The sequence below is a fragment of the Callospermophilus lateralis genome, chromosome 14 (assembly GCF_048772815.1).
Source record: "Callospermophilus lateralis isolate mCalLat2 chromosome 14, mCalLat2.hap1, whole genome shotgun sequence".
Classification (NCBI taxonomy): Eukaryota; Metazoa; Chordata; class Mammalia; order Rodentia; family Sciuridae; genus Callospermophilus; species Callospermophilus lateralis.
Genome location: NC_135318.1, coordinates 30,789,834 through 30,816,503, shown reverse-complemented (window position 1 = coordinate 30,816,503; position 26,670 = coordinate 30,789,834). Strand labels below are relative to the sequence as shown.

At 37.8% G+C, this 26,670-nt stretch overlaps 1 protein-coding gene across 1 annotated transcript in view; it reads right to left on the bottom strand.

Annotated features, from left to right (window-relative positions):
• The window catches only part of Tmem178a (transmembrane protein 178A), a 60,008-nt gene that overhangs the window by 6,891 nt on the left and 26,447 nt on the right, over window positions 1-26,670 (bottom strand). The window contains exons 2-3 of the mRNA XM_076833862.1: window positions 6,398-6,511; window positions 3,017-3,154 (exon numbers count right to left, since the gene is read on the bottom strand). Coding sequence (XP_076689977.1) covers window positions 3,017-3,154; window positions 6,398-6,511 — 252 coding nt within the window. The remainder of the gene's footprint in view (window positions 1-3,016; window positions 3,155-6,397; window positions 6,512-26,670) is intronic.

Genomic DNA, 26,670 nt, shown 5'->3' with positions numbered 1-26,670 from the left:
GCAGTGACCACTCAGGGCACAGCCTGTGAAGGAGAATGCATTCAGTGGGCAGGGAGACCCCCACCAAGGGAGGTCCAAGCTCCAATTTTTGAGACTCCCAGTGTATTAAGGGATATTTAAAAATACTTACAACAGAAATATAAAAATTATATTTTAAAAGATTAGCATTGAATAAAGTAACCCTTTAAGATATCTATAATTTAAATTATAATAATGACCAATAGCATTACTACAGCAATCTCACAGAATGCATCCTTTAATGTGGATGGAAATATCCATTCTCATCACACTCAGAGTAGTACGCCCTTGTACTGGGCAGAAGAATTGATTGCCTCAATCCTCTGAGTGTGCCTATGTGCCAGTGTGTAGCCTCAGAGCAGGTGACATCAAAAGTCTAAATTCAAGGCCCTTAGGGGATGTGAGGTCTGCCCTGTCTTGCTCAAGTAACCCTCACAGGTCCCAGCAAAAAGAAAGGGGGCGCAACCTGGCTCCCAGATGTGAGTAATGGCATTGCTGCTTCTCATACGGGTAATCAAGACCCGTCTGCTTAAAACAAGGCAAAAGGAGGAAGACTGTTCAATAGTTTCTATTTTCACAGGCTCAGACTGTCACATCATTGATGTTCTCCATTGAAGGTTTGGCTAATAAGTTCAGGCAGAGAATGAAGATGCCAGTGCATTAGAAGAGGCTAAGTTTAGCATCAAAAATCTGTGGGAGGGCTGTTGTCAAGAGCTGCTGAAGACAGTCTGCTTAATTAAAATCAATTTTTAACCCTTATTTGCTCTCTTTCCCCGTTACTGCATGTGAAGGTTCTATAGCTAATTTATCTCATGCAGTGGAAGAACATAGTTACCTCAGTTGTTTATAAAGAAAATTTCAAGGCATTATTTTAACAACAAGACAAATCTCTCTAAATCCTACAGCAAGGCACAGATGAATACAGAACCCAGGAAATGCCAGGCTTTCTCGTGTGCCCAATCAACACTAAACTTCCACCTTCCTTTTCTTAAAACTAGACCAACCTCCCCAGGCCTCCCAGAGCACACTCACTGGGCCTGAGTTTCATGGCCTCATGATTTATTTTAATGCTAACAATTGCTTTATTTGCTAAAAGCATCCTAAATCATTCAAGTACTATTGCATATTAACAGTGTCCTTTAAGAAATAATCCTAATGAGGCTTTTGTCAAGTCTAGAGAGCCTCTTTTTCCTGGTAAAGGATTGTGATGTGGTGCCTTTTGGGGGAGGGGGGAACATCTGCACTTATTGGATATACTTAAAGAAAGAAGGGGGGGCACTGATAATGGGGTGGAAAGTGGGGGAAAGTTTTAATGATCACTAAGCCCCAGCAAAGACTAAAAGGAATCCTCTGGTCTCTTTTTCTAAGCTGCTCTTTCCTGCTCACTCTACAATTTGGATTTTAAATACATCCCTTGGGCAGGCACCCAGTGGCTGACCTCAGAGTTCAAATCCTCTTCCAAAATGTCAGGAACTTGTGTAAGGTTCCTGGTGCCACTGTACATTCACCAAAATCTAGAAAAGTTAATTTGAGTTTTTGCTCAGAACTATGCAGGGTCCATGGGATTTCTGAATAGTTTATCAGGATGCTAGGACACAGGCAGAGAGGAGTTGAAGGAAGGGCCCAGGGCCAGCAAGCCAGAAAGCAAAGCGTCACCCACCTGTCGGCTGTGTGTGACAGATAGACAGATAGACAGAAAATGCTGTAAGCTCTGGAGGACAGGCTTAGAAAATGACCAGTTATAGTGAGAAGTCCTAAAAAACTTCATCATGGTCACTTGAGTAGCAGTTCTCCAGGGAAGTGGAAATAAGCTTACTGAACATGGCCATCTGAGGTGGGATTCGTTCTGATGCTGGGTACACCTGGAGGAACTTAATTTGCCATTCACTCATCATTAACACAGTAATTTTTTATGAAGGGTAGGAAGAAAGACTTCTTCCCTGCCACCACCTTCAGCTTGTGTTAGCCATCAACTCAACTCCTGGCCATTTTTAGACAAAAATATCCTCCACTTGTTAATCAAAAACTCCCTGGCCATGTCTCCACACATACCCCTCCCAGTCTCATGCTTTAAGTCAAGTTCCTCTGCTTAAATCCTTCTAGTGGCTTCCATCACCCTTAGCTTCAAATCCAAACTCATCACCATGACCAAGAAAGCCCTAGAGATCTGGCCACTGCCTGATGTGATACCCACCTTTCCTTTGGTCCCCTCCAGCCGCGCTGGTTTTCTTTCTGAGGCTGAAGACACACAAGCACATTCCTACCTAGAGTGGGGTGCTAAACTTCCTGGGCCTGCAGCACACTCCCAACCACTGGCCGCTTCTCACAGTTTAACTCAGAAATCACCACGCAGGGAGGCCTTTCCAAGCCCCTGTTCTACCCCGTCATAGCTTCATAGCTTTCAACAGGATCATAAACCCTTGCTGATGTATCCCCACAAAACAGACAAAGAGGCTCTCACCCTATTTTTCACATCTCTAGTATCCAGAGCAGTGTCTGACACATAGTAAGTCCTCAAAAAAATATCTGTGGAGGGAAATGAACAAACGCTTTGTCTGCAACATCGATGCCAAGGTCCCTGCTCTGAGGCATGTACTTTGAGCCGACTTTCAGCCCAGGAATGAGCTGTGCTTTTCTATCTCCCTTGCTCTCATTGGAGGCTCCTAAGAAGCTGTGGCCCGCCTCTGCCAAGAGTCCAGACCAGGCTTTGTTTGGTGCATGTCTGAAAGCATAGGACAGAAAAGAAACAGACCTGGCTCACATGGAGAATGAACCCAGGACACTTCCATCTCACCTGCTAACAGGTCACAATGCAGAACTCACGGCGGCATTTTGTTTTCTTTAAATTCTGTACTTCCCTCCAAAGCCAAATGACCTTCTGGTTGCTCTTCTCACAAATTAAAATAAATTTAATGGGGATGTACCAAAGTGAAGCTTGCTGCATACAGGAACAGCGTCCCCCTTGGCTGGGAGAGGCAGCCTGAGGTGTGCAGCATACCTGTCATGAGGAAGAGGAGTCCGGCCACATGCTGGGTCAGGCTTTCCTCCCAGAAGAAGCTGACGGTGGCCACGATGCAGCCACACAGCAGGACAGCTACGGCCATGCCCAGGAAGCCAGCAGTGATTCTTCTCAAGTCTAATCTCAAAACAGAGATAATCACAATCAGACGACTCAGGAAAGTAAATGAAGAGAGAACAGAGTTTTGTATACTATGTGACAAGTACTCAGTTACACAGACAGGCTTTGGGCTGGAGGGAAATGGTTTGGGGGATTCTCTTCCCAGGTGTCTGTCCACAGAGACTAGATGCAGTATAACCAACGGAGGGACAAAGTCTATCCCTCCAAGTGCACGGAGAAATCCGTCCAAGTACACAGCACAGCAGAGGGCAACCCCAAGGTCAATCGAGTAGCAGGGAACAAGGGACTTAGCAAACTGAGAGTGAGGCAGGGTTGAGAACTCCCTTTATTAGCCCTAAAAGAGCAATACAGATGAAGGTTAATTAGTGGCTGTAATGAATCTGTCAATGGTGGAAGAGCCTAAACAGAGAACTACAGTGAAATAAGGTTTTGTCTGAGTGTCAAGGGCAAAGATTACTCTGTTTTTCATCTACATTTACATTTCAATTACACCTGCCTGTTTTAGAAAAGGATTTGAGAAAGTGAAGTCAATGGTGGGGAATAAAATAATGGCCCAAAGTGCACAGAGGAGGTGTCTACTCATAAACACCCTCTCTCCTAAGGTACAGGTCCCAGAAGCCAAGCACCCATTTATCCAGGTGAAGGAGAAACTGTTCCCAAGGGTCAAGTCTCCACTGGATACCCAACGGTCAGGCTTAGTGGTGACATCTATCCAGACCCATGTTCCCTCCAATTACTAAATTAACACAGCACTCAAGAGTGTCCACCTTTGGCCTATTTTACTTTTTCATACTATTTCCTTCCTTCCTTTTAAGTTTGTTTTCCTAACAAAGCTAACTTTAAAATTTTGCTATCTAAATGCTAAATGTTATGATGCTTCTTATAATAGATTCCAACCACACATCTGCTGCCCTAGGGCTAGACAACCAGAGGGCAAAATAATAAGGACCATGAACACTCAGGGGCATATGGGACCAAGACAAGATGCACAGCACACCACACTGTTGGAAGTGTGGGCTTCTCTGCTCATGTGGAACAGCTTGAGCAGCTGCCACCTTGCTATCTGTCTGCAGCTCCTGGTATCTTAGAGGTGCTACATGGAGGATAAATTAGAGTAGCCTCCAGCCTTGCTCTTAGCATCTTAGACACACACAGACCAGCCTTCTTCTTAAAAGGGATTCTCCATTTCTAGCTCAGAGCATCCAAGTAAAAACAGGGTGTCTACCTAGAAAAGGAAGTAGAGCAAGGGATCAGGAGGAGTGATAATTTAAAGATACTGAGTTAAATGTATGGATAAAAGGAGTTTGGAGAGATTCATATCTGATCTAGAGAAGTGTGATAGTAGTCCAGCCACTATTATCTTACAACCTCTCAAATTCCCTGTGGTTTGAGTGATAGTTCTATCTTCCAAGACTATTAAAAGACACAAAGTTCAGATATAATCCATATGGGATTTGCATTAGTACCAGACATGTTAACCTTATCCAGCAAATGTAGTACAGATATTACCAAGGTGATTTTCTTAGAAAGAGCCATGCATGAGATTGTTAAAAGCATCTTTCTATGAGAACCTCCCCCCAAATTAAAAGAGCGGTAAAATATTGCCTTGTTGGGCCACAATTGGGTTCACAGTGAAGAGATAAGGTTCTTTTTCAGGTTCCACTAATGATCTTTTCTGACCTGACCAAAGCCAGTAACCATGAGGCTCATATGGACAGATAATTAATATGAAGAACTCCAAACATGCTCATAAAGAATTAATAACACTTAGGTATGACTCTGACTTGGATCTATTGAGAAGTGGTAGCTAAAATTTGCCAGCAAGAAAGAACTTTCAAGAAGCCATATTATTAAGAAATAAATCACATTTTATCCAGTGATTTTTCCAAGTTTTAAAGTTTGCATTCACAATATTATGTATTATACCAATAATATAATGTGGCAATTAGAGTTTCCTTGTATGTTGCTATAATTGGGATCTGGAACATCCCCAAAAGCTCATGTGTTGAAGGCTTGATCCCAACGCAGAGATGTTCAAAGGTGGAGCTTTGAGGGAGTGACTGAATCATGAGTATTCTGACCTCATCAGAGAATTAATCCATTGATAACTGAATGTACTATCAGGAGGTGTTACAAACTGTAGGCAGGTGGGGCAGGGATGGAGGAAGTAAGTCACTCAGGGATACATGCACCCTTGGGGACTCTATCGTATCCTTGGCTCCTTCCCCTTGCTCTGCTTCCTGACTGCCAGAAGCAGAGCAACTTTCCTTTGCTATGCCCTTTTGCCCTGATATTTCTGCCTTGGAGCCAGTCGACCATGGACTGAAACATCTGAAACTGTGAGCCAAAATAAATCTTTCCTCTCCAAGTTGTTTCTCTCGGTTATTTGTCACAGCAACGAAAAGCTAACACATATATGTTTGAGATCCAAGGGTCTTTAGCTCTGCAGAACTGTTTACGTACAGAATGAGACCCTGCTTGGACTTCTGCAGTGGCTCTCACTACCAAAGTAGTTGCAGTCCTTGTTGCTTATTTCACTGGAAAAACGACAATGTCAACCTCTAATTTGGGAACACGTTGAAAAGAATTCAATATAATGTTTTGTTTTCAGGAGCTATCTATCACCAGACAGTTTGAGTCAATAATTTCCACATAAATATCAGCCCTCTTTAGTTTCACATTGCAGGGTCCTTTGTTGAGTTTCACATTTCCCCAACAGTGAAAAAGAGCTTTTCCTTCCATTGAGATACAGAGGTAACAGACACCCACTGAGAAAATTATGACATACACTCATAAAGATATTTTAGCAGAAATACAAAGGTTTGAGATAAACACAGTAGCTAAAATACATATTGCATAAACAAAGCAAATATGAAAGCACAGAAAGTATCATCATCTTGGCTTGTTAGACAAGTGGAAAGGCAGATCCTTATACCCTATGACTTGGTTAAGAAAATATTCAGTCATCTGGTATATACAGATGCCACCAAGACAGAGAGGCACAGGCTACACTGTTTCACAGAGCCTCATACTTGATTTTCACACATCTGGCTTATAAACAAGCCGAACCCATAGCATAGTGAAAAGATGCTCAGAGCCTTTGACCAAATCCCATGGGGTCCAGAGGCACATATGGGGTAAATACTATATTTCAGTCCAAATCTGAGAGGTGTGTGGAGCGGGAAAAGGGATTTTGTTCAGAAAGACACCAATTCTTCTCTCTTTCCCAAAAATACTTACGAAGCAGGTGCCATTCATCTTGCTGTATTGTCTTGGTTAAATTGAAAGGAATGTTTCGTAAGCGGATTGGCTGAGAAAAGTGGTACTTGATAGCTGTACACCGCTGTGCAATACCTTGAAGGAAAAAAGAAATGCGATTTACTAGTCTATTCCTTTGTAATAGAATTCTGGAGACCTAAGGCAGAATAATTTATCCTAAACTTGGTTGAATGGAAGAGGGGATAGGAATCTTGATGATTCTCATTAACAGAGACATGTCAGAACAGTAAAAACCTAAACCATGAAATAATTCTTAACTCACGTTTCATTTTTTAAAGTATTAAATTTTACAAGGATCTATGTATTACCCTAAATGGTTTTCCATTCCAAGTTTGTACGACCTAAACATTAAACTACCCAAAAAGAAACGGCCTAAAAGTTTACAGATGGCCAGGAATAATCAGTTCCAGAATTTTAAATTAACACATAAATTACATGTCTGAATTTGACCCAATCTCAAACTTTCAAATAGGTCATATAGAAAAGTTCATTAGGAAGTGTATAATTTGGAAATCAGAAAGCATTTTTCCATTAAGACAACTTCTACATGTGGTGACCCTATCGTCAGTCAAAAGCCCATGTAACCCTCAGTCAGCTAATGTCATTCTTCAATACAAATGTTATTGGCTTGAGTTATGGATCTTGAGTGAAAGGGTAATACTGAAAGTGGAAAGGAAAAGGAAAATAATTATTTTTCCTGCTTCGTCTGGTTGCATGGCTAGCCCTAGGCACGACATTTTGATATGGGCAAGGGCACTCACTGGTTGATCTTGTACCCTCTCCTCTGCTTTTATTACATAAATGAACACAGTCCTATTCTTCTAAATGCTTCTGAATCCCATGAAAAGTACCTACCTTCTCTTAAAATTAAAGAACAATTGAAACTTCCTTCTTTCATTGTAAGTTATTTTGGCCAGTTGTTTGGATAAACACAATTTCACTAAACTAATTTTTATAAAGGTTTGAGTAAATGTTAGTCCTTTAACCCTGAGAGTAGTTCAGAAATGTCCTCATAGATGCAAATAAATCTCTAATTGGTGGAATTTGAGGAAGCATAAAAGTAAAGTGAAATTTAAAAAAAAAAATCAGAGATCGAAAGGAGGAGATTAATATTTAAGCATGGTTCATATCATAAGCTAGTCAGTCCTTCCTGTGAACACATCTACAGGATTATCTTCCCTAAGGAGTTTCTCAGATATTAATGTGCATAAGAATCACCTGAAATGTTAAAAATGCAAATTCCCAGATTCTACCTTAGATAACCTAAGTCAAAAGATTTGAAATGGAGCCAGGAACCTGAAGTTTAACAAATATCCTAGGTAATTCTGAGTACTGAGGCAGGTAGTCCTTGAATCTCAATTTAAGAAATACTACCCCAAAATATCACTGATTTTTGGAAGCTATTTTCCCTCATGAAACCACAGAGACACCAAAATCTCAATGTTCCTTTCTTTTTCTTTTTAACATGAGCCCCTTGGTCGTGGTTGTAAGGTCTAAGGCATATAAGTTAGGTGTTTTTATGTAAGTTAGATGCTTATAAGTACCTGTGCTTGCAAAGAGCAAATAATCTGGTGTAGGAATAAAGGCAGTTAAAGGACCACAATGTGATAATAGCTTGCATTTCTATTATTCAAAACTATCATTCCATCTGATAGTCATCTCTAGGCTGATCTTAAAGCTCCACACAAACACAAAATGAAAGGCTAAAGTAGAATCGAAGATGAGCCCCAACAAACACACCCACTCTGTTGCCAGAAACTTGGAGACTTAACAATGGTTCCAGGTATTGAAGGACATTTCTGTCCAACTATTACCTGAACACTAAGCTAATCAGAGACTTCAGGGGCCACTTATGACAAAACACACACACACACACACACACACACACACACACACACACAAATTGCAGAATTAGCTTAGGAAAGTCAATAAAAAACAACAGCAACAACAAAAATAATGACAAATCTTGGGGAAGGGGAAAATCTAATTCCCAGAGTTGCAACCCTATATTATTTAAAATGCTGAGTTTTTGACATGAAAGTTCAAGATAAGCAAAGATATAAGAAAATATGGTCCAGGGCTTGAGAATGTAGTTCAGTGGTACAGCCTACGGTTAGCATGCATGAGGCCTTAGGTTTGATCTCCAGCACCACAATTAGAAAGAAAGGAGGGGAGGGAGATTGGCTCATAAGGGAGGTAGGGGGAAGCAGTCACTAGAAACTGGCATTTTGGGAAGCCCAAACATTGAACTTATCTGATAAAGACTTTAAAACAGTAGTTTTAAATATGTCCAAAAACACTACAGTAAATAATGTCCAAAAACATAAGGTATGAAAACGATATCTCACAAACCAGAATATTAGTAAACTGGTCAAAAGTATTTTCTAAAATTCTAGAGTTGAAAAATATGATAACTGAAATGAAAAATTCACTAGCAAGAATTCACTTCGATAGAAGTTTTGAGCAGGCAGAAGAAAGAATTAGCACACTTGAGTATGAGTCAATTGATATTATCCTGCCTGACAAAAATAAAGAAAAACAAATACAATTTGTGAGATCAATTATACCAACCTAAGTATAATGGGAGCTACAGAAAGGAGGAGAGAAAGAGGCAAAAAGAATATTTGAAGAAATAATTTGTCCAAAGCTTCCCAAATTTGATTTACAAAATAAATTACACATCTAAGAAGTTTAACAAAATATGAAAAGAATAAACTCCAAGAGATCCCAACTCAGACACGTAATAATGAAACTGTTAAAAGCCAAAGATTGAGCAGAAATCTTGAAAGCAGGAAGAAAAAGCAACTTATCATGTACAAGGATCTTTACTAGATTAACACCTTATTTCTCAAGAGAAACCATAAAGTCCAGAATAGAGTGGGATGATGTTCAAAACATTGTAAACCAAGAATTATATATGCAGGAAAATTGCCCTTCAGAAATAAAAAGTAAAACATCTCACTTAAACAAAAATGATAAGAATTGAGCACTATCAGAAATATCCATTAAGAAATACTAAAGAGAGTTCTTTAAGCTGACATGAAAGAACTGTAAGTGAATCCACATGAAGAAGCAGAGTATCTGTAAAAGCCATGGCATAGGTAAACATAAAAGTCAGCAAAATCCATGCTTCATTTGTAATTTTTTTCTCCTATTTGATTTAAAATTCATAAAGAATAAAGCAATAACTATCTGTGTTGATGCACAGACAATGTATAAACATTGAATTTGTATGACAATAGTACAAAGGAGGGGAGAGGGAATGGCACTATATAGGAACAAAGTTTTTATATACTATTGAAATTTATTTGGTATTAATCCAAACTAAGTTGTTATAAATTAAGACATCAATTCTAATTAATACGTCTACTACTTGGAAATTAACAATGACGACAAATATATAAAAGGTAATTAAAATGGCACTCTAGAAAACTTTCATTTAACACAAAATAAGACAGTAATGTAGAAAATGAGAAACAAAGAGTCATAAGGCATACAGAAAATAAAGAGCAAACCGGTAGATACAAATCCTACCTTTAGGAATTACATTAAATGTAAATAGATTATATATACCAATTAAAAGGTAGAGATGGGCATCACAGATAAAACAACATGATCCAACTACTTAGTGTCCACAATATATACTTTAGACTCAAAGACACAAATAGATTGAAAGTAAAAGAATAGGAAAAGATATACCATGGAAATAGTAACCAAAAGAGAGATGGAATGGTTATTCTAATATCAGACAAAACAGATTTCAGACAAAAATTGTTACTGAAGATAAGAGAGACATTTTAAAATGATAAAAGGATCACTACATTAAGGTATAATGATTATAAACATATAAGTACCTACCAATAGAGCACCAAAATACAAAAAGGAAAAACTGACAGAATTGAAAGAAGAACCAGATAATTCAAAAAAGTAATTGAAGAATTCACTAACCTACTTTCAATGATGGTAGAACAACCAAAATTCAACAAGGAAACAGAAGATGTAAACAACTCTATAAACCACTAGATGCAAGAGACATCTATAGAACACTCTACCCAACAACAGCAAAATATGCATTCTGCTCAAATGTACATAGAATATTCTCCAGTTAGGATTTAAAAAATCAATAAATTTAAAAGTATTAAATTAAATTCATATAAAGTATATTCTCTCCCCACAGTTCAAGGAAATTAGGAATCAATAACAGAAGGAAGATTGGAAAATTCACAAATTTGTGTATAATAAGTAATACACTATTAAATAATCAATGAGTCAAAGAAGAAATCATGAGTAAATTAGAAAACACGTTGGGATTAATGAAAACAAAATTACAACACACTTTTTATATCTAAATATGAGGTGCACCTTTGAAAACTCATGCATAAGATAATGCAGGAATGTTCAGAAGAGGAATGATTAGATTATGACAACTATAACTCAACCAGTGGATTAGTCCATCTGATGCATTAATAATTTGAGTGAATCAATGGCAGGTAGGGCATGGCTGGAGGAAGTAGTTCAGCAGAGATGTGCCCTTGGTAACTATTATCCCTGGCTCCTTGCCTTCAAGCTCTTTCTGCTTCTAGCTGTCATGAGCTGAGCAATTCTCCTCTGCCATGTCCTTCTGCCATGATATCTGCCTCACCTTGCACTCAGAACTATGGAGTTGGAGGAACATGGACTTAACCTCTGAAACTGAACCAAAACAATGTTCCCTCCTCTAAGTCGTTCTTGTTAATCACAGTGACAAGAAGCTGACTAACACAATACTAAATTTATAGTATTTTTCAAGTATTGTTCTAAGTTTAAATAGAGAGCTTAGGGGGAAATTTATGTTACAAAATATCTCAAATCAATAACCTACCTTTCCACCTTAAGAAACTAGGAAGGAAGAGCAAACCAAACACAGAGCAGAAATAGATACACTATAAAATTAGACATAAATGAAATAAAGAATGGAAATATTGAGAAAGTAAACAAACCAAAAACTTGGTCTTTGAGAAGATTAATAAAACGGACAAATTTTTAGCTAGATTTTTTTTTTTGGGGGGGGGGGACCTGGGATTGAACCCTGGTGGGCTTAACCGCCGAGTCACATCCCCATCCCTTTTTATTTTGAGACAGGATCTCAGTAAGTTGCTAAGGTTGGCTTTGAACTAGCCATCCTCCTGCCTCAGTCACTTTAGCCACTGGGATTGCAGTCATGCACCACCAAGCCCAGCTTTAGCTTCAAAAAGAGGGAAAATTCAAGTTACTAAAATCAGGAATAAAGCAGAAGCTACTGAAGCAAGAATTAGACAGGCAGTCAGTATAGATAGGTAAACCGAGTCAGGTCAGATCAAAGAGGCCAATTTTGAGTGATTCCACCAAGTTGAAGACTGTCCCCTGAGGGATTGAAATGTTAATTACTTCAAAGCCCTTCCTCCACCCTTATCAAGAAACTGCCCCTACTTCAACTTGTTGCTAAGGTTAACAGGTCCCAGGAATTGCCCCTCCCTACAGGGAGCTATATATCATAATTGCTGATGAATGTGTTCTGGGCTGTTCCATCCCACCCTTCCCCTTTCAGCCCACCTGTTTCCCACCTTAAGGCCATCCCACAAGCATTTCTGGGCCTAGGAAGGAGAAAGATAAGGGGAAGAGGGCAGGAGAACAAAGGAAGCCTAGGACATATAAAAAGGGTAGAACACTTCTCTTCTGGGAATACCAGAATACCAGCTATGGCCCCCTCCTCCCTCCTGGGAGAAGTCTGTTACCCCTTTTTAAATAAACCCTGCTTTATATGCTTGCCTCCATTGGCTTCTCTAATGTTCAAACTTCGACATGTGAGGGAGCAGAACTCGTCACTGATAACCAGCAGTATCACTATTACTAACAAACTTACAGAAATCGAAAGAAATATAAGGAAAAACCATAAAAAATTATATGCCAATAAATTAGACAAGACAGAGGAAATAGCATATTCCTAGAAAGACACAAACTCCAAGACTGACTCAAGAAGCAATAGGAAATCTTACATATATGTCAAGAGATTGAGTTAGTAATTAATTTAGTAAAAAAATTTCCCACAAGAAAAAGTCCAAGACCAGATGACTTTGCTGGTCAGTTTTACCAAATATTTGAAGAAGACTTAACAGTCCTTCACAGATTCCTCCAAAAAAATTTTAATTAAAAAATTATATATACATATATTACATATATGAGAGAGAGAGAAGAGGAGGGAATAGTTAGTTCCTAACTCATAATATGGAGTTAGCTTTCCCCTAATATGAAAACCAAAGGCATCACAAGAAAATTACAAAATATTCCTTATGAATATACACACAAAAATCCTTAACAAAATACTGGCAAACATTTAAAAAGAGTTGTACAATCTGAACACTCAGTACATAGTAAAGAAAAAATAAATAAAAGACTATAGTCAGAATATACAAGAATTCTGGGGCATTAAGAGACTAAACTCAAAAGTCATTGGCATTAAAGAGGGCATGGAAGTAGAGGCTAAAGTTATTAAGAACCTTTCCAGTGAAATAATAGCAGAAAACTTAGAAATGAGGTGGACATCTACATACAGGATTATGTAGAACTCCAAGTAAACAATAATAAAAAAGAAGCTCTTCAAGGGCGGGGCATATAGCCAGTTGTTAGAGTGCTTGCCTCACATGCACAAGGCCCTGGGTTCAATCCCTAACACAACAAAAAAAAAAAAAAAAAAAAGAAAGAAAGAAAGAAAGAAAAGAAGCTCTTCAAGATATACTCAAAATGCCCAACATAAAGAATAAGGAAAGATTATTGAAAGCCTCATGAGAAAAATATCATTTATAGATAAACCAATAAGGATTATTACTGATTTCTCAGCTCAGACTCTAAAATCTAGGAGGGTTTTGAATAAGAAAATCTAAGCTCTGAAACAAAAGAACTGCCAAACAAAATTTCTACATCCAGCAAAGCTAGTCATCAGAATCAAAGGAAAAATAAAATATTTCCAAGATAAGGATAAGCTAAAAGAATTTGTGACCAAAAAGTCAGCACTACAGAAAACAGTTAAATAATATATGCAGAAGAACTTAAAAAATAAACCCCTAAGCTTCTGGATGAATAAAGCTCACTAGAAAAAAAATCAGTTAAGCAAATAAAAATTAAGACTGATTTAATGTATAAAATAATCAAAATGCCAAGAAATAATAATCATCTTTCTATAATAATTCTGAAGCCGGGTGCAGTGGTGCACACCTGTAATCCCAGAGGCTTAGGAGGCTGAGTCAGGAGGATTGTGAATTCAAAAGCAGCTTGTAGCAATGGTGAGGCACTTAGCAACTCAGTGAAACCCTGTTTCTAAATAAAATACAAAAATAGGGCTAGGGGTGTGGCTCAGTTTTTGAGTGCCTCTGAACTAAATCCCAGTACCAAAATAATAATAATAATAATAATAATAATAATAATAATAATAATAATTCTGAATATAAACAGTCTCATCCCTTCAATTAAAAAGCATAGGCACAGTGAATTAAAACATAACAACAGTGTATATACTATTTGCAAGAGATTCGTCTTATGAGTAAAGACATCCACACTCTGAAAGTAAAAGGATGGAAAAGGATATTGCATGCCAATGGAGTCCAAAAACAAGCAGGAGTAGCTATTTTCATATTTGACAAAGCATATTTTAAAAAATGAATCAAAAGAGACAAGGGAGATCACCTTATATTGGCAAAGGAAACAATACAACAAGAAGTCATAACTATAGTAGAGATCCATGTCCCAAATACTGGTGCACCTAATTACATAAAACAAACCCTTCTAGACAAAGACTCAGATAATCATTATACGATAATACTGGGTGATTTCAATAGATAAGTCATACAGACATAAAATCAATAAAACACTTCAGACCTAAAAAGTCTATAAATATAATAGACCTAACAGACATCTTTAAAATATTTTATCCAACAACTCCTGACTTCACTTACTTCTTAGTAATGCATGCAACCTTTCTCCAAAATAGATCATATTTTAGGACACAAAGCAAGATTTAACAAAACAAAAGAATAATTTAAAAAGCAATATAATTTCTTGCATCTTATCAGATCATAATAGAATTAAGTTAGAAATTAACAGCAATAAAGATTATATAAACCATAAAAACACATGAAGATTGAAAAATACATTTTTTGAGCAAGGAATGAAATGTAGAAAAAAAGAAAAGAGGGGGAATTTTTTTTTTTTTAATTCAGAGAATCAAAAAGAATGGTGATGCAATCTACCAAAATCTTTGCCAACTACTCTTCTAATAGGAGTTTAATATCCAGAATACATAAAAATTTAACATCAAAAGAAAAACCAAATAATTCAGTCAATAAATAGGCAATTTCTCAAAAGAAGATTAACAAATAGCCAACAAATATATGAAAAAATGTTCAAGGGTTGGGATTGTGGCCCAGTGGCAGGGCACTTGCCTTGCATGTGTAAGGCACTGGGTTAGATTCTCAGCCCTGCACATAAATAAATAAATGAATGAAATAAAGGTCCATCAACAACTAAAAAAATTTTTTAAATGTTCAATACTTTTAGCTACTGGGGAAATGAAAATCAAAATTACACTGAGATTTCATCTCACTACAGTTAGAATGGCAATCAGAAAGAATACAAATAATGAGCTGCTCATGGTGGCATATGCCTATAATCCCAGTGGCTCCAAAGGCTGAGGTAGGAGGATCACAAGTTCAAAGCCAGACTCGGCAATTTAGTGAGATCTTGTCTCCAGATAAAATATAAAAACAGGGGGCTGGGGACATGGCTCAGTGGTTAAGCACCCCTGGGTTCAATCCCCAGTACAAAAATATATATATACAAATAACTATAAATGCTGGTTAGGATTTGAGGAAAGAGGTAAACTCATGCATTGTCAGTGGACTGCAAACTAATATAACCTTTTGAAGAGCAATATGGAGATTTCTCAAAAGACTAGGAATGGACTGCCCTCACCCCACATATGACCTAGTTATCCCACCCCTTTATTATCTATCCAAAAGAACCAATATCAGTATACTATAGTGATACCTGCACACAAATGTTTATAGCAGTGCAACTCACAATAGCCAAGTTATGGGACCAAGCTAGGTGTCTGTCAACAGACAAATGCATTAAAAAAAGGTACATATACACAATGGAATTTTACTCAACCATGAAGAACAATGAATTATGTAATTTGTTAGTAAATGGGTGGAACTGGGGAACATCAGGCTAAGTGAAATAAGCCAGACTCAGAAAGTCTAGGTTTGAATATTTTCTCTCCTATGTGAAAGCTATAGAGAGAGGAAAAAGAAAGAAAGGAAAAAGGGTTCTCACAAAAACAGAAAGGAGACCAATGGAGTAGAGGAAGAGGAATGAGAGAAAGAAAAAAAAAAAAAGGGTAATTGGGAAAATACTGGAGAACAAAATCTACCAAATTACACTATGTCCATGTGTGAATATAACCCAATAAATCTTACTTATATATAATTATAGTGCATAAACTAAAATACTAATACTACTAATAATAATGAAGATCAGTAATGAAGAACAACTGAAATAGGGAAGAATGAGTGGAGGGAAAGGGCACGTACTGGGGAATAAGATTGATCAAATAATATTATGTGCATGTACAAATATGACATAATGAATACCATTATTATGTATGATCATAATGTACCAATTAAAAATGATTTTTTTAAAAATATTTTTTAGTTGTAGATGGATACAATACCTTTATTTTATTTATTTATTTTTATAAGGCGCTCAGGATTGAACCCAGTGCCTCACATGTAATAGGTGAGAACTCTACCCCTGAGCTACAACTCCAGCCCTAAAAATGATTTTATTTATTTATTTTAAAGAGAGAGAGAGAGAGAGAGAGAGAGAGAGAGAATTTTTTTTTAAATATTCATTTTTTTAGTTTTCGGCGGACACAACATCTCTGTATATGGTGCTGAGGATCGAACCCGGGCTGCATGCATGCCAGGCGAGCGTGCTACCGCTTGAGCCACCTCCCCTAAAAACAATTTTAAAAAAGAGTTTTACATCATGATCAAGTGGAATTTATCTCAGGAATGCAAGATTGGTTCAATATAATAAAATCAATTTATCAATAGAAGACAGAAATCACCTGATCATGTCAATGCTCTGAAAGAACATTTGACAAGATCACATAATACTTGTGATGATCCTTAGAGCTAAATGTGAAAGGTATTATTATTACTTCAACTAAACAGAAAAATCCGAAGCTCAGGGAGGTTCAGTAATTATTCTAAGGCCACGGTACAATATAGTAACCTAGCTTTAATCCAAACTTTGTACACTACTCACTCAGGAAAGGTAGAAATTCTCAACCTTTTAGAAACACATGTTAATTCTCTAGGTATCTAAAACTGTAGTTCTAAAAATATACATTAATTTGAAGGTTAAAAAAAATGTCAATTCTTCCAGTTTAGCATCAACATATGCTCATTTGGAAACAAATCTGAAACCTAATCCGGGGTTCTGTCTATATATTACCCAAACCCCTGTACCTGTTACATGAGATGTGACTGGCTCCATGGCTGACGTAATGGCTTCACTGTACCTGCATCTGGCAGAAGCTACTTCATGCTAGAGATGAGATGTGGAGGGGGAAGAAATGGCTCTCTCACACTCAAGGACCTGGCCTTAGAACAACTTCTGCACTAGGAAATGTGTGGCCCATTTCAAATCATCGCAAATTTCCCCAGGTCCCATCTCCTCCTCTGCTTCTTGCTGGTAACAGGCAGAATCCCAGCAGGCAGGGGAGTACAGCAGGGAGAAGGCAGCAGCTGGACGGGTCCTGTCCTTCTTCCCAGGGAAGCCTGCATGTGCCAGGAATGAGGTAAGTAGTGCATACATCACCAAATGGCCTTTCCTCCCCCACTGGGATCTGGGGCTAAACCAAGAATTCTAAAGTGAGAAGAGAAAGTTGGTAAGGGGAGTGACCAGATTTAGCCTGCAGTCAGACCTAGACAGCAACAAGCAGTGCTCAAAGATCCTGAGATGGGGATTTTTGATAGTAAGCTCCTCAGCTACATTTGGGGGTGGGGGAAGAAGTCCTAGGGTCCTAGTGCGCCACTCCCTGGAAAGATGATGAGAGACTTCAACAGAATTAGAAGAGAGAGGGGGGGGGTGAAGGATGGATCAGCAGCAGTGTCAGAAACCAGCCATTAGCTTTTTTATGTCCTTGATCTTAAACAGTTGTTCCCCTGTCGTAGCAGAAAGTCAGAGAGATTTTGAAGAGGAAAGCGTATCATTAGGGTTTGGCTTGCTACAGCACACACATTAAACTGACAAAATGAAACCTGACAAAAATCACACAGGAAAAGGCCAGATGCTACTTGATGGTTTGCCAAGGAAAAAGTGGGTCCTCTGGATAAAAAGACAAGTGTATCTGGGGTAGGGACAGAAGCTCGCGCAGTTCTGTTAAGGAGCGATGCTGTGAGAATCCACAAGGAGGCACTAGACGCAATGTTTTCAAAGCCACACATGCAAACTTTGAAATTAACCCGGCTTTCTGGGTTTAGATAGCAGTGAATCTGGCTCTCTGAAAAGGAACACAAAAAAGCATGAGCTCATAGCACCAGATGGCATCACACAATGGGGGGAAGAAACATGCAGAGGATTGAAAAGAACAAGTTGTGGTCTATATTTAGTGATTAATTAGCTTCTTAAAGGGCCAAGTAGAGCCACTTTAATGATGATATAAACCACCGAATAAGATACATAAATGTGTGTTGCACAGGGGTGAGGAATAGAGCTTTCAGTGAATTTCTGTTGTTTCCAATGCTAAGAGATGTTTTAGTTCCAAGCTAAATCATAGAAACCCACACTGAAGAGTAAATGAGGGAGAAACAGAAGAAGCTGCAGAAGATGCTATAAAAAGTCATTATTATCAATCAAAGATGAGGCAGTGTATGTGATGCTTTAAGGCCTTGCAGTCAGACAGATGTGGGTTTGAATTGCAGATGTGTGATTTCTGGCAAATTATTCCACCTCTGGGAGCCTGGGTTCCCTTATTTATAAAAGAGGGGAAATTGTGTCAGATACTTCATGAGGTTTTTGCAAGGGATGAAGGAGGCAAGGCAAGACTTAGCACAGATGTGGCCTACTGTAAGAACTCCATAGATGTCAGCACTGGATTCTGAGTGGCCTCTTGGCAGCTGCCCACATTCATTACAGAATCCTTGCCACATATCAGAAGTCTGTAATCTCAATGGCCATCAGTTTAACTCAAGCGTACGGAGTGATAAACACACCTGTATAGCAAAGGCCCAACTATTAGCTCTCATGTTTTCTCTCCATTCTTGCCACCTCAGTGCAAGACGGCCACTGCCTCACTCTGGTGAGCTGACCTAGCCACTCTCTTAGTCTTCAACCATCCTCATGCCACTGCTTGATAATCTGCTGTTGTGAAAACCTGGGGCCTCCACTGCCCATCAGTAAAATGAAATATGAAAACCTTTAAGATTTTTGCCACATCTACCTGCCTTTTAAAGTATCATGAACTTGGGTTTCTTTAAATTAAGGATTACAAATGAAAAAAAACAGTTTTACTTGCCGTGATAGAATTACGTATTTATTTGAAAACAAAGTGCCTGGCACATGCAAGTGCTACATAATTGTTTATTAAATAGCTTTAATGCTTTGCCAAGGTGCCAGCTTTCAAACTTTGATGACTCAAAGGTGAGAAAATCACTCGTGGGCCCTCAGAGCAGAACCTAAGACTGGGATCTCACTATCTGGCTCTGTCAGGCCATCTTAGTCATCTGTCTCTGTCCAAGCAGATAGGAGAGGCTTCTCCTTGAATCAAACCTGGACACTAACACTTCTCATCTGTGTGCACCCCCACCTCATTTGTAGTTACCTGGGACTGGTTCCTAGGGGTTATCTCTGCCCTTCTCAAAAGTGTCCCACGGAAGTGTCAAGCCCACTTCTATGAGTCCCTGCCCTTCCAACCCTCACCCTGAAACATCCCCAAACCTACTAAGCCCTCCATACCCACTGTCTCGGAAAAGTCCTCCCCAACTCCAGAGTCCTCGCAGATCACTCTTTTCTTGGGTTTTATATTCAAGTTGAGACTGAGCTTCACAACCTGGCTCTTGTGGTCAGTCTGCCATTTCCTAAGAGATCAAAAAGTCTGCCTCTCAATGAACCACCCAAGTTCCTTGGGAGAGGAGGCGTGACTTCTCCTTGGCATGTGACATTTGAGAGACAGGTCCAAGACAGGTGATGACAACTGATGCTTCCAGTAGTCCTCTAGCAGAAGGGGTCGGCGGCCGTCTGCACTGTTTCCTAAAACATTTTAAGGGAACCTCGGAACTCCATAACTGGCCCATGGGCAGAATAAAGAGTTCTTTTTCTTTCCGGCTCTGCCAGCATGCAGCCCACTTTAAAAGGAAATATGAAGGTCACAGGGCAGGGCAGCAACCGTGTTCTAGTTGGAGAGATTTAATTTCAGAGCAAATCAGGCACTAAGCAGACAAAAGAAAATGTTTTCCTTATCTCCTCCTTTATTGAACCCTCACTTAAATAAATAAACCAAGTACAGTAAGCTTAGTGACTTAACACTGACTTTTAGAGCCTCAAATGGCCAAAACCAGTCCCAAAGTAAAGCCCTGGAGGACAAATCTATTGAGTCCACACTATTGAAAGGAAGGAGATACAAGATTAGTAAACCTGAGCTGCACTGTCTAGTGGAGCTATAATGTAAGTCGTATAAAATTTTAAATTTTCTAATAGTCACATTAAAAGTAAATGGGAGGTTTTAATATTTTATGTGTAAACATGTATAGATATGAAATTTTATATATTTAATATTTAATTTTTAACATTTAATATTTTAACACACAATCAATACTTCAAAAATTATTAATGAGATACTTTGTTTTTCATACTATAGTCTTCAAAATCTGAGTCTGGTGTTTGTGTTCTGCTTACAGTAAATCTCCTTTCAGACAAGCCTCACTTCAAGGGCTCAAAGTCCCAAGAGATTGGTGGCCATTGTATCAGAGAGGAGGTGTCTGGATGAAGGTGAATAAGCCTCCAATGAAAGTAAAAGCAAGCGAGAGTGGGGATGTTTGATAAAGGAAGGACCTGCGAGATGGGAAAATTATTCTTTGTTTAGGTTCTCTCTCCATAATATACTCTCCTGTTCCTCCTAATTATTTGTTTTTATTTATGAAGAACTAACTTGGTAGCTATGGAATTATATGTGGGTTCATTCAACATTCTCTGGAGCAAGATGGCCATATGCATTTTGGGTTCACCATTCACCTGCTAATAGCGCCCTTGGCAAGTTACTTAAATTCTCTGAGCACCAGTTTCCTCGTATATGTAGACAGTGATAGCCCATTTGCCTCACAGGAGGATTAAGTAAAACAATCTTATATTGTTAGTATTGGCTTCCATTATTATTATCATTACTACTGCTGCTTTTTAATCTAAGCAAACCCAGACAACTAGACTATTTCTTAAAGACAGGATTTGGGTGAAGTTCCTTAAACTACATACATGTGATCTCTTGAGGCAAAGAGGGAGATTTCAATGACAAGTCAGACAGATTCAAAAATGCCAGAGACAGTAAATGTCATCACAAGGAAATTAAAACAAAACAAAACAAAACAAAAAATGGCAATGGAGCCAACCAGAAACAACAACATTCCAAACAAGGAAGATCTTATACAAAAGTGGAAACTGTCCTGGGTTAGGGTAGTGTGTAGTTACTGATTTTGAAATCTCCTTGAATGTTGCTGCTATGTTGTCTCTAACAATAAAAAGTAATGAGATACTTAGAATTTTAACACCAAGAAATCTTGGCTTCTCAGAACCATCATGGCATACAGCCAGTGGCTTCACTGGTATGGCTGGTATTTATGACTTGTGGCTCAAGATGGGACATGATTTTATGTGGCTTGTGTGGAATTTTAGCCCCAGTTAAGTACTCTCTGATTCTCTCTCCCTTTCTGCTTCTCCTCCTTTCCTTTATCTTCCTTCTCTAGGAGGAGACAAAAGAACCACAATGTGGAGACAATGCCTACTCTTTATTCTACATCTCAGAGTTACCATGGTGAGAAAGGGGGACATGAACTTACCATTGGAAAGAAGACACATGCAGACAAGAACAGACACACCCGCCCTACCTTGCTCCCTGAGCCACTGCCTCATGTGAAACTGAACATAGCCATTAACTCAGGGAATGCTCCACTGAAACCCACCGTGGCCTTTGCCTTTCCACAGAGATACCATGTTACCAGGACAGCCCACGGTCACTGCTGGTTACTCTTGTTCTGGTCACAACATACTACTTTCAGAGAGATCAAGACAGTCACAACTAAAGCTTTATTAATAGTACAGGGTCTAAAGTTATCGTATGCAACCTGAACTTAAAATCTGCTGAATTCAAAGGAAGATATTCAGTCCAGGTGGGAAGCTAACTTCTCCATTATGACTTTTCAATTAGCGTGAATGTCAATGAATATGTTTAAAATGGTAATGTTAAGCCTTTATGCTCCCAAATATTGCAAGAAACCTGACAAGGCATTCTTTTTTTTCTGCATTTAAAATGTGTGTATAATAAGTGGCATGTAATAATGAAATCCAGAATATTAGCTTCAGGACAATCAACTGTGTGACTAAGAGCAACAAATTCAGCCTGTATTGATTGGAGCTTGGTTTCCTCATTGGTAAAACGAGTGGTCACCCCATCTCCCAGAACTGTCATGAGGATCAAATGAAATAATACATTCAAGTGTCCTAACTCCATGCTTGGTAATGTTTGGTGCTTTAAAAATGATGGTTTCCATCCACTTCCTCTTCCCAACCTCTCTACGAGTAGCACAAGTAAACTGTAACCTCGGGACTGCAGTACTTTTTGGCATTTTAATCCTCAGCTCCAGCATTCAGGAGGAAATAAGCGGCCAAGTCAGAATCACTACCTTTTTCCCCCCATTTTTCTTATTGTGGTAAAATTTACGTAACATAAAATTTACTATCCTTTTTATTGAGTATACTGAAGGTATACCACTTGATAACTTGATATATGCATACGTTGGAATAATCGCCACAATCAAGTTAATTAACACAGAGCTTTTTTTTTTTTTTTTTTTATTATTAGTTGTTCAAAACATTACATGTTTTTGTTTTTAAGTGTGCCTGTAGTGAGATCATTTAGGATCTATTCTGTTAGCAAATTTCAAATATGTAATAAAGTACTGTTACCTGTGGTCATCATGCTGTACATCGGGTCTCCAGAATTTATGTGTCCTGCATAGCTGAACCTTGTACCGACATTCTATCTCCCCATGTCCCCCCAGCTTTCAGGCCCTGGTTAACACCATTCCCCACCCCCAGCCCGCTTCTCTTTCTCTGTTTCTATGAGCTTGGCTCTTTGGGATTCCACATATGAGATCATGCAGTTCTGTATTTGTCTTTATCCATTGACTTACTTCACTTGGCATAATGTTTGTGGAGTCTACCCAGGATGTTGCAAATGGCAAGTTAAGGCAGAATAATACTCAATTTTATGTTGAATCACACTTTTCTTCCTCCATTCATTTGTAGATGGATATTTACATTGTTTTTATATTTTGGCTATTGTGAGAAATGCTGCTAAGAATACAGGGATGCAGATATGTCTCCACAATCCTGATTTCAATTCTTTTGAACAAATACCCAGAAGTGGAATTACTAGATCATATGACAACATTATTTTCAATTTTTTGAGAAACTTCCAGATTGATTTCCACAGTGGCTATGACAATATACATTCCCACCAACAATACCATCATTGTGGTATGTAAAAAATTTCCTCACCAGTACTTATTTTTTGTGGGTAATAGCCACCAGAACAAGTAAGAGATTGTATCTCATTGTGGTTTTGATTTGCATTTTCCTGATGATTAGTGAGATTGACTACTTTTTCATATCTATGTGTGTGTATATGTGTGTGGATACACATATATATAATTTGTATGTCTTCTTTGGAAATATGCCTATTAAGTTCCTTTACTCATTTTTTATTTGTTCTATCTCTTTTTTAACTGTTATATAAGTATCTTAAATATTTTAAATATTAACCGTTTTAGATATATGGTTAGCAAAATTTTCTCCTGCTCTATTACCAAGACCAGTATCAAGAAGGGTTTTGCCTGTTTTCTTCTAGAATTTTACAGTTTGGGGTCTTATATTTAAATCTTTCATGCACTTTGAGTTGATTTATGTGTATGGTGTAAGTGTTTAGTTTCATTCTTTTGCACATAGATATCCAGTTTCCCAGCATCATTTACTGAAGAAACTCTTTTTTTCCACATTGTATGTTCTAGGCACCCTTGTCAAAGATGAATTAACCACATACATGTAGCTACTTCAGAGTTTTATGTTTGTTTGTTTGTTTTGTATCAGGAATTGAACTTGGGGACACTCAAACACTGAGCCACATCCTCAGCCCTATTTAGTATTTTATTTAGAGACAGGGTCTCACTGAGTTTTAGCACCTCACTGTTGCTAAGGCTGGCTTTGAGCTTGCAATCCTCCTGCCTCAGCCTCTAGAGCCACTGGGATTACAAGTATGCACACCATGCCTGGCTACTTCAGTGTTCTTTATTGTGTTCCATTGGTCTATCTGTATGTTTTCATACCAGTGCCACACTCTTTTGATTACTATTGCTTTGTGATATAATTTGAAATCAGGAAGTGTGATATCTTCACCTTTGTTTCTCCTTCTCAAGACTTCCTTGGTTATTCAGGATCTTTTGTGGTTCCATATGAATTTTAGATTTTTTTTTTTTGGTATCTCTATGAAAAATGTCATTGAAATTTTACTGGAATTGCATTGAATTTGTAGATTGCTTTGGGTAGTAAGAACATTTCAACACTATAAATTCTTTTTAAGAAAATTTATTTTAATTTTTTTTGTAGTTGTAGATGGACAGAATGCCTTTATTTATTTGTTTATATTTATGCGGTGCCAAGGATCGAACCAAGTGCCTCACACGTGCCAGATGAGCCCTCTGCCACTGCCACAGCCCCCACAAATTATTTTAATCCATAAACATGGGATATGTTTCCACATATTTGTATCTTCTTCAATTTCTTTCATCAAGTTTGAAATTTTTGTAGTTTGTAATGTACAGATATTTTACCTCTTTGGCTAAATTTATTCCTAAGACTTTATTATTATTTCATGCTTATTTATCTTTAAGGAATTGTTTCCTTAATTTCTGTTTCAGATAGTTCATTGTTAGTGTACAGAAATGCAAATGATTTTTGTATGTTGGTTTTGCATCCTAAAACTTTTTTGGTAAATTTTCCAATTTCCTGTTATTAACTTCTATTTTCACACCATTTAGGTCAGAAAAGATACTTGATATGATTCCATCTTCTTAAACTTGTTGACTTGTTTTGTCATATAATCTATCCTGGTTTCCTTGAGTTGTGTTTATTTCTGTTTTTGTTTATTTATTTTATTTTATTTTATTTTATTTTATTTTTTATTATTACTTTCTGGATTTTGCTTGCTTGTGGTTTTGGTGCTGAGTATTGAACCCAGGGCTTTGGTCATTTGCTAGGCATATGCTCTGCCATTGCTCCATATCCCCAACTCCATAATCCATCCTTGAGTATGTTGGATGCATGCTTCAGAAGAACTTGTATTCTGCTACTGTTGGATGGAATATTCTGTATCTGTCACTTAGGTCCATTTGGTCTCTAGTGTTCCTCAGGTCAACTATTTTCTTAGGGATTTTTCTTTGTATAATCTATTCAAAGTTGCATGTGTAGAATTTGAGTCTCCTACTCATACTGTACTCAATTGCTGTCTATTTCTCCCATCAATTCTGTGAATATATACATAGAGGTGCCAATGTTTGGTGCATATATATTTACTATTGCTATACCCTCTTTATGAACAAACCCCTTTATCATTATATAATGACCTTCTTTGTCTCTTATGATGGTTTTTCCTTAAAGTTTTTTTTATCTGATGTAACTATAGTCACCTCTGCCCTCTTCTGATTACAATTTGAATAGAATATCTTTTCCCATCCCTTTGTGTGCATTCTTAAAACTAACAGGAGTTTCTTGTAGGCAGCTAATCACAGGATCTTGTCTTCTGATTGTTTTGTAATTCCTTTGTTCTCCCCCCCCTTTTTTTTTTCCTCTCTTGGGGTCTTCCTTTGTCACTTCATGATCTTCTGTGGTGTTATGCTTTTATTCCTCTCTATTTATCTTTTGTGAAGACTTTTTTCTTTGTTATTATCATAGGTCTACATAAAACATCTTATAAAAGACTGTTTTAAGCTGATAACAACTTAAATTCAATTAGATACAAAAATTCTTAATTCTCCCTCCCTTACGTACATTGTATATTTCTAATGTCATGATTTACATCTTTTTATAATATATATCCACTAATAAACCATGGTAGCTATAGTTATTTTTAAAAATTTTATCTGTAAACACTTATACTTGTATTAAAAGTAATTTATACATCATCATAACAATATTCTGAATTTGACTACAGAGTTACATTTATTAGTAAGCTATATATTTTTAAGGTTTTTAAAAATATTTTTGTAGTTCTAGATTAATATAATATCTTTATTTTATTTATTTATCTTTATGTGGTGCTAGGATCAAACCCAGGGTCTCACACTTGCTAGGCAAGCACTCTACCACTGAACTACAAACCCAGACCTTTTCACTTATTAGCATCCTTTTATTCAACTTGGGGAATTCTTTTCAGCATATCTTATAAGGCAGATTTAGTGATGATGAATTCCCTGAGCTTTTGTTTGTCTAGGAAAGTCTTTATTTCGCCTTCATTTCTGAAGGACTGCTTTGCCAGGTCAAGTATTTTTGGTTGATCATGTTTGTCTTCTAGCACTTTTAATATACCCTGGCCTGCAAGGATTCTGCTGAGACGTCCACTGTGTTCTGGAGGTTTCCCTGTTTGCAATGAGTTGCTTTTCAACTGCTACTTTCAAATTTTTCTTTTTGTCTTTGACTTTTGACAATTTGATTATAATGTGTCTCAGAGAAGAAATCTTGGTGTTTAGTCTATTAGGAGTTCTTTAGGCATCATAGATCTAAGTGTTCATTTCCCACTCCAGATTTTGAAAGTTTTCTGTTGTTATTTCTTCAAATAAGCTTTCTGTCCCTTTCTTTGTTCCTTGTAGAACTTCCATAATGCATGTATTATT